Raw genomic sequence first — 13,787 nt, 5'->3', positions numbered from 1 at the left:
TTCTGAAAAATAATTAGACACACATACTCCCCAACCATTTTAGGTAGCAAAAACATTCGATTCACTTGCGTGATTGCCTATATCTGATTTGACTGTCTCAGGTTGTTTGCCCCACTTGGGGTGTTTTTGGGGGTAAGTTGCGGTGTTAGACACATTTTTCCAAACCATAAATGTGTTAAATTGTCAAATAAAATTGAAAATCCCAACTTCAGAAAACCGTTTGAAGAACGATCTGAACTTCAACTAGGTCAACTCGCGTATGTGACCCAACGTCCATTTTAGTTACGAAACGAACGCTCCGAAACTGTGAATCCACGCAAATACATTTCATTGTCAGAATACGCTCATGACTTTACTTGACTTGAAGTGATAATGACTTGGTAGGTCTGTTTTACCGATATTTGTACCCCTCAGTGATGGGCAACCCAACATACTGCGGCGTTTACTTGGAAACACCCTGTACACCCCCAAATGAACAATTTCCACAAAAATTCGCTTGGTTATTTATTAATGCGGGGTAGACTTACCTAGCAACTGGATTATGTGGTTCACAAGTTTTATTCCGTACTCTTCGGAGTAAAAGAAAATACACTTTCACGTATAAGAGTACGTGCTCCTTTTTGTATTGTCGTAGAAACAATTCCTCAAGAGCGAAACGCAGGCAATGAAAGACACGTAAACAATGATTGCATTACAGTTAATTTTGTCACACTAGAATCACCCTCGCAAAGTTTCCATGCTGATAATAAATTTTGAAAATGAAAGGAAAAGTAAAAAGTTTAGTATAGCAATGGAAGTAAACAACCCAGGTAGCGTTTGGTACGCAATTTTAACAAAATTACTCAACCAATGTATACATTTGCAACTTTTTGGTTCTCTAAAAGATTCTCCTGAATTTCCCTCCACTTCTTGCTACACGTAATTCTTATGCGGGGAACTCGCTTAGCACAATATTTACGCATAATTGCCATAGCGTCTTAATATTTGTATGATCTTTTGAGAGGAGTTTTGAATGTTGCGTGGATAATTGCAATCCTTCCTACATCCGTTGATGTCAGTTACTTTACTTTCTAATTAATCAGTCGAGTCCTGACACAACTATCCCTATTACTTTTCATCGATTCCTATTTTATCCTTTTTAATATTTGCGTAAAATAATCTACCCATAACCCATTGCTCTACCTTCTAGTTTGACCAACATGTAAATTAAATCCCTGGATACCACACGAATAGAAAAGTGTTTAAATCCAAGGTGCTACATTTGGATCCATAGATTTAATTACATACTGCAATCCTTCAGTATTTTCATTGTAAAACATGACGAAAGATTCTAAAATTTATTCATCTGCTGTGGTAGAAAATATAGTAGGAACTTCGTCATGTCTTTAAAAATTAAAAAAACGTCAATCCATATCAGATTTTAGCCTAAAATTAACTGCAGTTCTGGACATATAATGAACATTTGCGATTAAACGTTGTTGATTCGCAATTTCACATTGACATAGTTTCGAAGTAGCAGAAACAGCAACTGGTAAAACGCAACCGAACAGAAGAGATTCAACATGAAATTGGTATCGAAAGTAAGTCATCGGGATATATTTCCGTCAGAAAGTGAACCAGGCCGCAACTGCATATATCGGCATCCCTTTTTCAATTAGCCACCAATCGGCTCGGGAATCAAATTTCAGTAAATCAAAGGGTGAGCTTAAAAAACGAAGCTTGACCAATCAGCGCACGAATAAAATTGATAATGTATATACCAGCTTTGACGTAATGCAAACCTTATATTACTATATCCATATATATACTGTTATACAGATTCACTCTGAGAACCTTTTTGATGATTGTTTTTACGACAACGCGGGTTACCTTTTGTGTTTGTGATACTATTAGACATATTTTCAAGTCAGGTAATGGATGATTCTGAAATTCGGTTTATTCGGTACGATATTAGTGCCGAATTATCAATAGATCTTGAATTCTATACAATGTCAGAACGAAACATTGCCGTAATCAATTTAATACCGTGTAGAAATATCCGTGCATTCTTTGAGTGATGTACAAGAAAATACATCGTTTAGCTAATGATAATATTAATAATAGTAATAAAAATATTGATAATATCAACACATAATTATTAAGAATCATATATGCAATCGTGATTGTAAAGTATTACACATTGTTAGACCCATTCGCAGAATACAGGTACGGAAAACCTGTCACGTTGAGTTTATTATACACGCTGTGGGCCGATATTAGTAATCATTTTCATCTTTCGTGAGGGAAACATTTCTTCGCGTGAATTCGGCGAGTAAAGAGTATTTTGATTAATTGGGCTGTTAGCGTATTCTCGAAAACATAAGAAAGAAGAGATTCCGAAGATCAAGCAAACTTGAAAAAATCTGTGAAACAATAGTAGAACGGGATGGAAGTTAGATAACGGTTTACAAGTACATACGTTTTTCACAATAATTCATCTAGAAATAATTGTTTTTATTTCTTTCTCCATGTAAGATCTACAAGTGAAAAATCAAATTCATCAAGTAAGTACAGCAACGGATAAATCATTACACTGAACCCAAGTTTACCTGGATTCTCAGTATCCCATGAATTATCATTTTTTAAATATTTATCATATTATTTCAGTGTTATAAATAGCGATATTATTACGATTATTATTAGTCATAATTGTTTTTTTTTTTCGCTATTAAAACGTTACATTTCTCATTTGTCAACGGCCTTACTATATATTATGTATAATCAATATAAGAATGTTATATCTAATATAATTTAGTATGCATTTAATTATAATTTATATATTTATCCACTATAATAACGTTTTATTATAACATGTGAATTCATTTGAACGCTGTATAGGGGAATAATAATAAGGGGTAAGAAAATTCCAGCGCGCTTATTAATGTCGCATATAGTTACTTTCGAAACTATCGTAACTCCCTTAAATTATGTTTTATTTATAACAGGATAAGATTTTTTTTTCTTATTTCCTTCTTCAAATATAATTCTCAATGTTCTAAGGTCAGATAAACATTTAATTTTTACGTTAGAAATTATTATACAAATAAATTCTGTGCTATAATACCTAAAGTGAAAGAGATGTATATATATATGACATAATATATGTATATACAATCGATAAGAAATATTTCCGATCCGAACCTTTGCACGCCACAGAAAAATTTGCAATTTATGGTCTCCGCAAATATTCTGTAATAACAGAAGTGCACATATTACTAAATATTTAAATTCCATTCCAATGTGCCTGAATTTCAGAGTTTTTCTACACTCGATATTGTTTTGAGATAATCTATTGGAATTGAAGATAGATTTTTCAGATCTGATATATTTGTGTACAAAATTGTATTTCAAATAAAAATCATTATGCTTATGAATTTCCTAGACTGACAATCATCAGTCTTATTCCATATTGAGTTACTATTGACGAATTAATTTGTATAATTTTCGTTTTGTATTAGGTAGCAAACATATAAAATTGGATTAAGGCTCTGTTTAATGTGAGAAATTGAAATAGAAAAAAAAGATACGTTGGGAAAATGTAACAAAGTAAAAAAAAAAAAAAAACACACAACATGCATACAATACTCTCACAATATTAAAGTCTAAATTATAAATATTCACACACTGATCACTTTAGTGAAATTCAACCTAGCACTAACAAAAGGAGTTTTAAAAAATGTATCATTTTACTAAAGGCAAAGTGCCTGCGTGTACATATTGAAACCCAAATTTTAATAACATACAGCAGAAATTAATTGAACAAATATGAACACTGACATATTATTTAGAAATATGTCAATACTTTAATTAAGCAAATTTGTCGGTGCCTTTGTTATATTATGATTTTATGATCAACGATGAGACCAAGAATCGAACCCAGCTGCGACAGATTCATGCTCATTTTCACATACGAGCCAAAACACTCATCTTGAACAACTTTTTCAAATTATTTGTTTCGCGTATTCAATTGTTAATAACTGCTGAGCCAGAAAACGTTGCTAAGCTTTTTTGTTATGCGTGGTCACTTTGAAAAAAAAAAAAGAAATCTAGTATTCAGCTGATGTTCAACTCGTTAATTCTGTTTTATTATCACCGATATTTCGACGTAGATAAAAGGCTAGTAATCAAATTCTAAAATTGGGGACTGATTCTGTGTTTCAACATTGGCTCACATTGTTTCTAACCAAAATCTTTGGTATCCAGCACCAAGGACTTGAACCAATATTTATCGATCGACTAGATAATTAAAATACATCGGGGCAGACGCCTCCTTGAATAACTTTTCCAGAGTAGTAAAGGTGAGAATATTTTTTTTTAGGATATCTCGTGAAGAGTAGATATTGATATTAATTTTCTCGAGCAACAAATATTGGGCACAATCCTTATCTAGCACTCATTTCCGATACTACTGCAACATAGTATCGTTCAATGATGACAATTCAAGATTATTATTAGTCTGAAAATGACATTACTTAATCATAATAGTATCAAATTCTTACATCATCTGGTGTTTATCAGAGTAATCTAATAATATTGCTACATTGCTCAGTGAAATTATATTATTATTATAATATCCTGATAGTGAACTTTCGTAGCTATTGGAACATCCAAGATTTAATATTGTCATTCGATGTATCAAAGATTGATGACCACTGTGTAAGTTTCGAAGCAGATACGATTATATTACTGAGTAGTTTGGATTTAGTGCCAAATAATTTGACTGAGATTTGATCAATTAACATGGTTACTTGTATGTATGAATGAATCTGCGGGCAAATTTTTTACTGCAGTCATATTAAAGAAGTTATTGTTGCCAAGTAGAAAGTATTGTAGTTAGACTTATATACAATTTGAGAAGCGAAAGAGAAACAAAAAAAATAAACAATACACAATCAACGTGTTAAATATTTTCAAAACCGCCTCGAACAGATACATACATGTATATCTTCGCGGAGTAAAAACAAAAGTTATACATCTGTGTGATATTAGTTTTATTCCTATCAGTTAAGTTGTTCCGATTGGTAAGAAAATATTTGCACGTAATTATTTAGTCAATTTGTTTATTAATCAAAGTCTGAGACTATGCTTTCGAATTTTCTACGAAAAAATTTTCTTTTCATGTAGGCCTCTTTCCTTTTACGTCAATTCTCTGGCACAACTCGACATTGAGTGATTTCATTGGTTGAATTTAACGGAATAGGCCAATGAGAAAATTGACGTAAAAAAAACGGCCGTAATCTCTGGCTAGTTGAATTTCAACAATTCATAAAAGTCATGAGGAATTTTTTTCTTATTACTGTCGTCAGTAATATCGTTTTAGTCGAAAGTACAATTTTTTGTTTTTTATCACGGAAATCTGAGGCTTCCTTAAACTATGCAACTTTTCCATCCTCAATTTTCAGAACCTGAGCAAAGATAAAATTATACTTTTGCTTGTTGGAAGTTGAGATTCATTCTTCAGCTGTTTGTTATTTGAGAATTTAGTCCAGAAAATCTTTTTGTACCTATGTATTTGTCTGCCAGTTGACATTATTCACTGAATATGATATATAATTGCCTTGTAATCAACAATTTGAGACATTCAAATAACCAGATATAAAAGGAGAGAGAAAAAGAAATAGAGAGAAAGACATAGAGAGGGAGATAGTGAGAAAGAGTAAAAGGGAGATGTAAATACGTATATGATATACCTATATACAATAATTTTGTCACGAAACATGTTCTTTTTTTTTTTTGTTTTGTTTTGTTCGTACAAGCTCTGTAGCCAAAATTTTGTCATGATATTTAAATACTGATTATGACGTATTACATTCATAAGAACGTTCAAGATAAGAATATTGAAACATTTTCTTCGCTGTACGCACGTTTATGCATACTAAAAACATTATCAGTCAAACTCATTTTACAGCCTTCGAGGTGCTAGTTATATATACGTACACTTTCCAACGGAAATAGTTTGCCAATTTTGAGTACAGTTAAACTTTGTATCGTGTATAATTATAAGTATAAGACGTTCAGGAAATTGGATATTTTACACATAGACGATTTATTTCGACAAGTCAATATTTAATTTTTAAATCCTGTTTAAAGTTCGAAGTATGCTTGTTCTTTAAACATTTCTGCTGTCACGAAACTGCGCGTAACGACGATTGAAGTTGTAACATGGTCGCTGTCTATACGCTTGCAATTTTGGACAAATAAAATCATTTCCGGCATTCGTCAGTTACCAATAAGTAAGTAATTCCAATTTCAATCGCCAAGTAAAACAACTACAAGGATAACGTCTGATGTTGAATTCGAATATATACTGAAAATTGAGATTTTAGTCCGCAAGATTGACTTCAATGTGCATATATGTGTTTGCCTGAGCTTCACTCGCGGAACCTTATATACAGAAAAAAAATGCAAATAAATAATAATATCTTTTTTTATCGCCTCGAGCGAAAATATTTAATTTACCAAAACACGGTGATAAACAAATTTTCACGTAATATAGTCTGGCCCAGAAATAAAATTGTCGGAAATGTATTCCTATGCAGGTAGTAAGTAGTAGTGCAAGCATAAAGATTGACGATAAATAAAACTCGACTATAAATAAGCAATCAGAGTCATTCGAGGATTTACTACTACAATAATTCAACAAATATGGAGATTGGAGATTTGTATTCACTAAACTATATTGCGACACGAGAGTTTACCAGTGTAATTCCAACAATAGTCGAAACACTGTAAATATATATCAGGCTTAATACTTTTTTTTCCTCTACTTCAATTTTTGCTCTCACAAAAGCTTTATCCAGCAGTTAATAACGGCATTAAGTAGATAATATAATAGCATCGTGTAAATACAATTGATGCAATAATTTAATAAACGACGACAACTCACACACCTTTTAATAAAGCAAGTATATGTATATGCAGACGGAAGAAATGATAAATAAATTAGCTTAAAATTATTCTCTTATTGTTAGTATTATAGTATACGATGATCATTATAAGATAATATGAAATTCATCCATTGAATATAATCTACACCACTGAATTTCGGTATGTTTTTTTTCTCTATATATTTTTGTTGTTAAACGTATGCACTAATAGAATCAATTTATAATGTACACCTAGCTTCGTTTTATCACTGCTTATTCCTTCTAATGTATATCATATATAAACTCATGACTGTGTTCGGTTACTTTTATAATCTATTCCAAGCCATTCGAATTTTATGTAATATACCTCGCGAGATTATAGATATTTTGATCTTAAATATTGTATTAATAATAACTATTACCGACGGGTTATCCAGTAATATTACATATTAATTGACCGTCCTTAATAATACTATTTGTTCTTCAAAAAATTTTCCTGCGGTACTCACGCACGCACGCACGCATATATGCGTATATATATATGAATCGATGTAGGTATTCTTTGATGCGTCACAGAAGAAGAACAATCAAAGGATACCTACATTAATGCATTGGATTAGTATATTTTAATAATAAGATTATTGATTACGCTGCAGAAACTAAAAATAAAATGAAAAATTTGTCAGACCATTTGGTGGCTGCAGTATCTTGTACAACCTGTTATTCAATATATATTTGTACACAAATGTATACAATTAAACTTAACTTAAACGGACGAAAAGTTCACATCGTGTTTTTTGGTACATTAAAACACGAAGACTGGATAGAAAACATTTTCCACTCAATTGCGAATTTTTCAAGCTTCAAACAAATTGGATACAAAATCGTTGCGCTTTACATTTTCTTTAAGAATACGAGAAGTTCCAAGTAACACGATAACCCAAATCCTGAATGACAATTCAACTTTATCCCATTTCGACTTACTCCAAGGTAAATATCAAATTTCATAATAACAGATATATTAAGATACGTAGTTTTTTTTTTTGCATATCTCTGAGTTTCTATTCTCTAATAGTATATATTCTTGCCGTCACGAATACCGAAAGTATTATTTTACACCTTGTAAATGGTTTTAGTATTTTTCCTGCCCAAAAGAGTCGATTTAGCTATGTTGCTCTAATAAACATAATTTTACTTCGTTAGCTATTTTGTTGTTCTGATAACATGGTCAATAATAAATTTTTCTGAAACAATTCTACCAACCTTTACGAGTACTGCTTTATAAGCAATAGAATGTACAGATATGCTATTTTGTTTCTTGCTTAATGAAAAAAAAGACACAGTAAATAAAAAGCATGTTCGAATCTTGTATTGTGTTGAATAGCTTGGAATAGTTCGTGGAACGTTCAGATTCGAAATCAAAGTCGTAAATCATGACTTGAAAGCAAGGCGAAGAAAAAAAAAATAAATAGAAATTTTTATGATATTGAAAATCACGTTATTTCAAGGCATCTAAAAACTCAGCAAGACAGAAATTTTTCATTACGCGCAGTAAGTGTTAAGAGTTTAATTTGGTAACTCTCACATTATTTAAGAAAAGCTCCCGATTTCAGATGGAAGAATGTATTATATATGTATACAAATTGTATCGCTAAAATATATATGTATATAAATCTTTCTATGAGAAACTGAGACAGGACTCCATATGAATTGGCAGTAGGATAAAGCTATTATTATTTTAAGTTGAGTACAGGTTCAGAAAGTTGATAAATCACTAGAAGATTTCTGTCGAACAGTTTAAACGCGACAAATCGCCGATTTTTAATGTATCAAAATACTCCGTAAGATTTCGTGATAATCGGAATCATGAAGTCTCCGTCTGTTTATGTTCTAATGTGTTCGTAAACATGTCTAGGTCATGACTAAGAAATTCAGCTCCGGTAAAAATATTTTACAACAACTAACAAGGGCGGGCAACGAACAACATTTTACTTGCCTTCGTTTTTATTAATACATCTATGAATCGTACGATGAGGATCCATGGTCGTGAGCTGGGCTGGGAGGTGTAGACGGATTTGAACTATTGTTAGAAGCTATAGAATGGCGTGGACTTCCACCGGAAGTGTGTTCCTGAAAAATGTTAAATTTTACTTTCCACTAATTCACACTCCATGAAAGATGAGTAAAGAAAAAAATCAACTTCGAAACAAGCAGAATCTAATTTTAATTGAAAGTGTTCATCAAAATCACGAAATAATCAGGGGAATTATACAATTTTACTAAGAATTATATTTATCCGATTACAGTGGTGTCGCACGACCATTTTTCATTACAGATAAAAACGGCTTTATAGTGGTCATGGTTACCACATAAGGAATCCATTCTAAATCAGCTGAGTCACTTTTCGATCCCAAAGTCAACTACTTTTATGAAATTTAATCATGTTGTAAAGGCAGGTTAATGCACTTTTTACACTACTTTTGCAGCACCTAATTCAATTTCATTTTATTATCCATTCTGTTTTGTGGAATTTGTGGAGCCATTAAATCTTCAGTACACTTTAGCAGAATAAGTCAGTAATAAAGTGAACGAATAAAATCAAAATATTTCTCTAAGGAAAACAACAAAAAAAATATATGCTTTTGCAGCTCCAGCCTGATCTCACTTTGAGCACCTTGCAAAAATACTTACAAAAATTCTTTCGTGTAAAAAACTGCAAGTTTAGATGAAAACGTTAATTTCGAGATGAAAGTTGGACAATGTCGAAAAAACGGTTTTTTTTCCATGGTTTGTCGGGATTTAGCCTAAAATGGATTCCATAATCGGGAAGATAATACATTTTCAAAATCAATGTTTTCACTGTTAAAAAGTTGATCAATGCATATCTCCAAAACCGTAAGCGATAGAGGTCTGAAACTTGCAGAATTTTTGCACCTCAGAACATACTACAAGACATAAGAATTGCAGAAAAATCGAAATTTCGGCCCCGGGTCGTTTGGGGATAATTGGTGAACTTTCCCATGTATAAGTAAACTAAAAGACGTATGTACAAAATTACGTTGTTTCTTGAGTTGAATAATTTTTAAGTACTTATTAGGAATTTTTTCACAAACAACGAACTTATTAACCAAAAATCGATACTTTCGATTGATTTTACTGCAACATCTTTGCACATTGTATATTTATCAAATTATTATATTTGTTAACTACGAAGATCGCTTTCAAAATACAAAAATAGAAGATATTGGATTTATAAAGAAAAACTTAGATATCGATACCTCATTGTAAATCACTGCAAAATCAATCAAAATCTAGTAAAGTCGTTCAATTTCACTCTACAGTGGTTCATTTTATGCTGAAAACTATTTTCGAAAAAATCACGGAGATTTTTTTTTTCAGTAGTAATTTCAATATTACCATTTGTTGATCATAATGATACGTGCAATGTCATGATTTTTCATATCATATTATACATGAGTATTTCAGTGAATTTGTAGAAAATAGTTTTGTTAAAGTGAAATCGAATGAATATATTTGATTCTAAATGACTTTGACGCGATTTGAAATGAATTCATATCTAAAGCTACTGTTGATAATTTCATTATTTTCTATTATCTTAATTTTAAACGAATCTTCGTGGTTCACGAATGTTATAATTTGATAAATACTCAATGTACGACTATTTCATAATAGTATTGATAAAGAAAATGACGATTTATAGCTACCCAAACTTCTTGACCGTATTTTAATGACTCACTTTCTTCATGTGCGGATAATGGGAAAAACAGAGCGTGATACAGATTACAAGCAATATAAAGAAATACTCACTTTATCGTGTAATGATGCGATACTGCCAAGTGATAACGGTGTGTGTGACCGAAGATGCAGTGACTCTGAATCAACTTGATCTACTGGAGTGCGTGGTAATGATGGAGGAGTCGCTGTTGGTCTGGGAGGCGCCGGACCTCTCCGAGAAGATGTAGAACCTGGTATATTGATATAAAATGTGTAAGTCGTGTTTATAATGGAATAAACAACTTGCCCTAATTAGGTTGAACAAGGATTGAATATAAGACGAATGAAGTTTTCGATGTTACCGTTATGCGGAGAATATCCAGAATTTCTAGTCATGTGTGAACTGAGACGTCGCGTGTCTGATGGTGGATGTCTTGGTGGTAGCGGTGCTGGTTTGTTTGGTGCTGATATAGCTGCACCATACAACTATAACATCAATGAGATACGTTTCAACGTTACAGAAAAAATTTTTAAGTTGTAGGAAAACTTTCAATCATTTTTCATATTTAGGTATACAAATTGAAATATTTATTGATAACTAAACTTTTAATGTTGACAAACCCTACGTGCTTATGATTTTGGGCTCATTCAAATACATATCGGAATTATTTTCATTATATTAAAAATTGATTATTCTACAAGCATGTGAAAAAAAACAACATATTCTGGTGAGAGTAATGAAATATGCAGAAATTACCCGTTGTTGGCTGCCATGGAGATGTGTTCCTGATGGTGTTCCAGTATACTGTTGTTGATCAGCTGTTTCTAGTGTAGTTGGTAAGTCTAATAACCGTTGAATCTATAATAAAAAATCAAAAGTAAATTGACGATTATAAAAGCAGTGTAAAAAACAGACACGAATAGAATCAATCTGTTTTATCTTGAAGTATATTATGCCTGTGAATTGTAAATTCACTTATAAAGTTACATCAAGGTGAAATTGAAAAATTATAGCATTATATTTTTGCAAAAATATAACGGTTTTCAAAGAAATTCGCATAATGAAAATATGAGAAATCTCGAAACTTTCCAACACAGACCATAATTGAATGAACTGTTCTAAAAGTTTTATTCAATTTCACTTTATGAACCATCACCTTGAATAACGATACGAAGTACATTTTTTCAATTACTCAGGATATGCAAAAGCGTACAATTTTAGCATTATTATATGATAGATTTGCAAAGAACTATAAATATCTATTTGTAAACTCCATCTATTGAACATTTCTTAATATCACTAGTCTTTAACTGGCATGATAAGTGCATTAAATATTTCTTATTGGCATTTCAACTAACACCAGTTCACACACCACAAAATATTCTTAAATTATTTCTATGCCCAATTTCTCAAGCTTTATAAATACTCTATAAAATATTGTCAAATGATCTCAAAAATATTGCTTTTGTATAATATTTCTGAAATATTGTACATGTCTCTGAATTTACGAAAATATTTCTGCAAGCTGTTACTAAGTATTATTAGTCATATGTTTAAGAAGCCTTTGTAAATTTTATAAAACATTTTCAATTGATGCTAAATAATATTTTCGAAAATATGTTCAAAATATTTTCAACTATTTTAACGTGCCGTACGGCAAAATCTTACCTGTATGCCATTTCCTGGTCCCATGTGGCTAATATGATTAAAATTAGTTGGAGCAGAAATCATTTTAGATCGCCGATCAGTAGGACGAGCAGCTCTGTTGCCCTCACGAAGAGAAAATCTTCTTCTTGGTCTGGTCATCTGTCTACCACTAGCATCTACCGTTGCCAAATTTAGCAATTCCCCTATAATGGAAATTTCCGATTGATTAAAAGTTTCTAAACTATTGATTCAATGCTTTTTCTACAGGTTTGTAAAAGGGAGACGAATGATTGTATAACTTTGCCCAACTAACATACTAAAGAATTAAATTCGCATTTGATAAAAATTCTCTATCAATCAGATTTTTAGTAATTTTGAGAAGACTTACGTTGATGTAAATTACTCAAATAAATAACGTGTGGCATGTCGTTGATTGTACAAGAACTTAAGGATCCTGATGCATTCAGCGGACGTGCTCTCTTTACATTCAATGTCTGCAGCCAATCTCCAGTCGTACAGTCAAACGCATCGACGTGAGTTTCGCTATATACCAGAAGATATCCTTCACAGTAACCTATGAAACATACAAAATTTGGGCATTTCATTTGTGTTGAAGTTTTTACCGCATCATTGAATAATTTACTTACGGTTCAGTCGTAAATAATTTTCGAAACCAGTAGAAAGTAAATTTATTTATTCATACTGACGTGCAATCGGTAATTGACATATACCGTATAAAATGTTAATTAGTTGTCCGCTTATACAAATAATCTAAATGAATACTTAACGACAAATACTCACTGACTGCAATAGGGACAGCGGGATACATTATTTCTCGATCTCGACTCTTCCTGCCTTGACTATCAACGTAAACGGCGAGAGTATGAAAAACGAGTAAAAACTCGCCGCGTGGAAGTTCTATACAACGCAATGCATCCACAGCGCTATAGGTCAAAAAACCTAATAGCGTATTCTCATTATGGACCAGTGCTGAAATAGAGTATATAAATGTTTGTCTGTGAAACTGTGACGAAATTGATACGAAATACATAATTGTGGATGAAGAGAAGTTTATAAATTATCTACAAACTTCCAGAAAAATTCAAGTGGAATCCACTGGACAGGTTCAAAATAATATTTAAGCTTACAAATTGGGTGCTGGTCTCCGAGAATGTTGTAGATGGAGAAGCCGGATGGATAACCAACACAGAGGCGGCCTTCCGTGAGGACTTGGAGTGTCTGAGCGTGACAGGGTAACATAACTTCACGAATTCGCTTATGCCGTGTTTTGGTACGTGTTATTTCGTAAATTATTACTTGAGAAGAATTCTGCAATGACATGAAAAAATTTTTAACAAAACATTCTACATAGACATCACTGACAACACATCAGTGTTGAGGTTTTTCAGATCAGGTCAATATAAAGTACTATCGCCCCGTAGACTATCAATGTGTTTCTCGTGAAAATCTGTAAATGACACGTTTTTTTATGTTTGATA

At 32.0% G+C, this 13,787-nt stretch overlaps 1 protein-coding gene across 6 annotated transcripts in view; it reads right to left on the bottom strand.

The window, feature by feature from the left end:
* Positions 1-2,472: 2,472 nt before the first annotated feature.
* LOC124308350 (serine/threonine-protein kinase Genghis Khan) overlaps positions 2,473-13,787 on the bottom strand; it is a 42,786-nt gene continuing 31,471 nt past the window's right edge. For all 6 annotated transcript variants that reach the window (XM_046770959.1, XM_046770961.1, XM_046770962.1 and 3 more), the window contains 8 exons: positions 13,437-13,617; positions 13,090-13,278; positions 12,677-12,862; positions 12,310-12,491; positions 11,398-11,499; positions 11,003-11,126; positions 10,734-10,891; positions 2,473-9,035 (listed from right to left, as the gene is read on the bottom strand). In XM_046770959.1, the coding sequence (XP_046626915.1) occupies positions 8,922-9,035; positions 10,734-10,891; positions 11,003-11,126; positions 11,398-11,499; positions 12,310-12,491; positions 12,677-12,862; positions 13,090-13,278; positions 13,437-13,617 (1,236 nt within the window). In that variant the 3' untranslated portion in view covers positions 2,473-8,921. The remainder of the gene's footprint in view (positions 9,036-10,733; positions 10,892-11,002; positions 11,127-11,397; positions 11,500-12,309; positions 12,492-12,676; positions 12,863-13,089; positions 13,279-13,436; positions 13,618-13,787) is intronic.

Source organism: Neodiprion virginianus, chromosome 7 (assembly GCF_021901495.1).
Source record: "Neodiprion virginianus isolate iyNeoVirg1 chromosome 7, iyNeoVirg1.1, whole genome shotgun sequence".
In the NCBI taxonomy this organism is placed as follows: Eukaryota; Metazoa; Arthropoda; class Insecta; order Hymenoptera; family Diprionidae; genus Neodiprion; species Neodiprion virginianus.
Note: the sequence above shows the minus strand (reverse complement) of the source record. Positions and strands in the feature narration are given on the sequence as shown.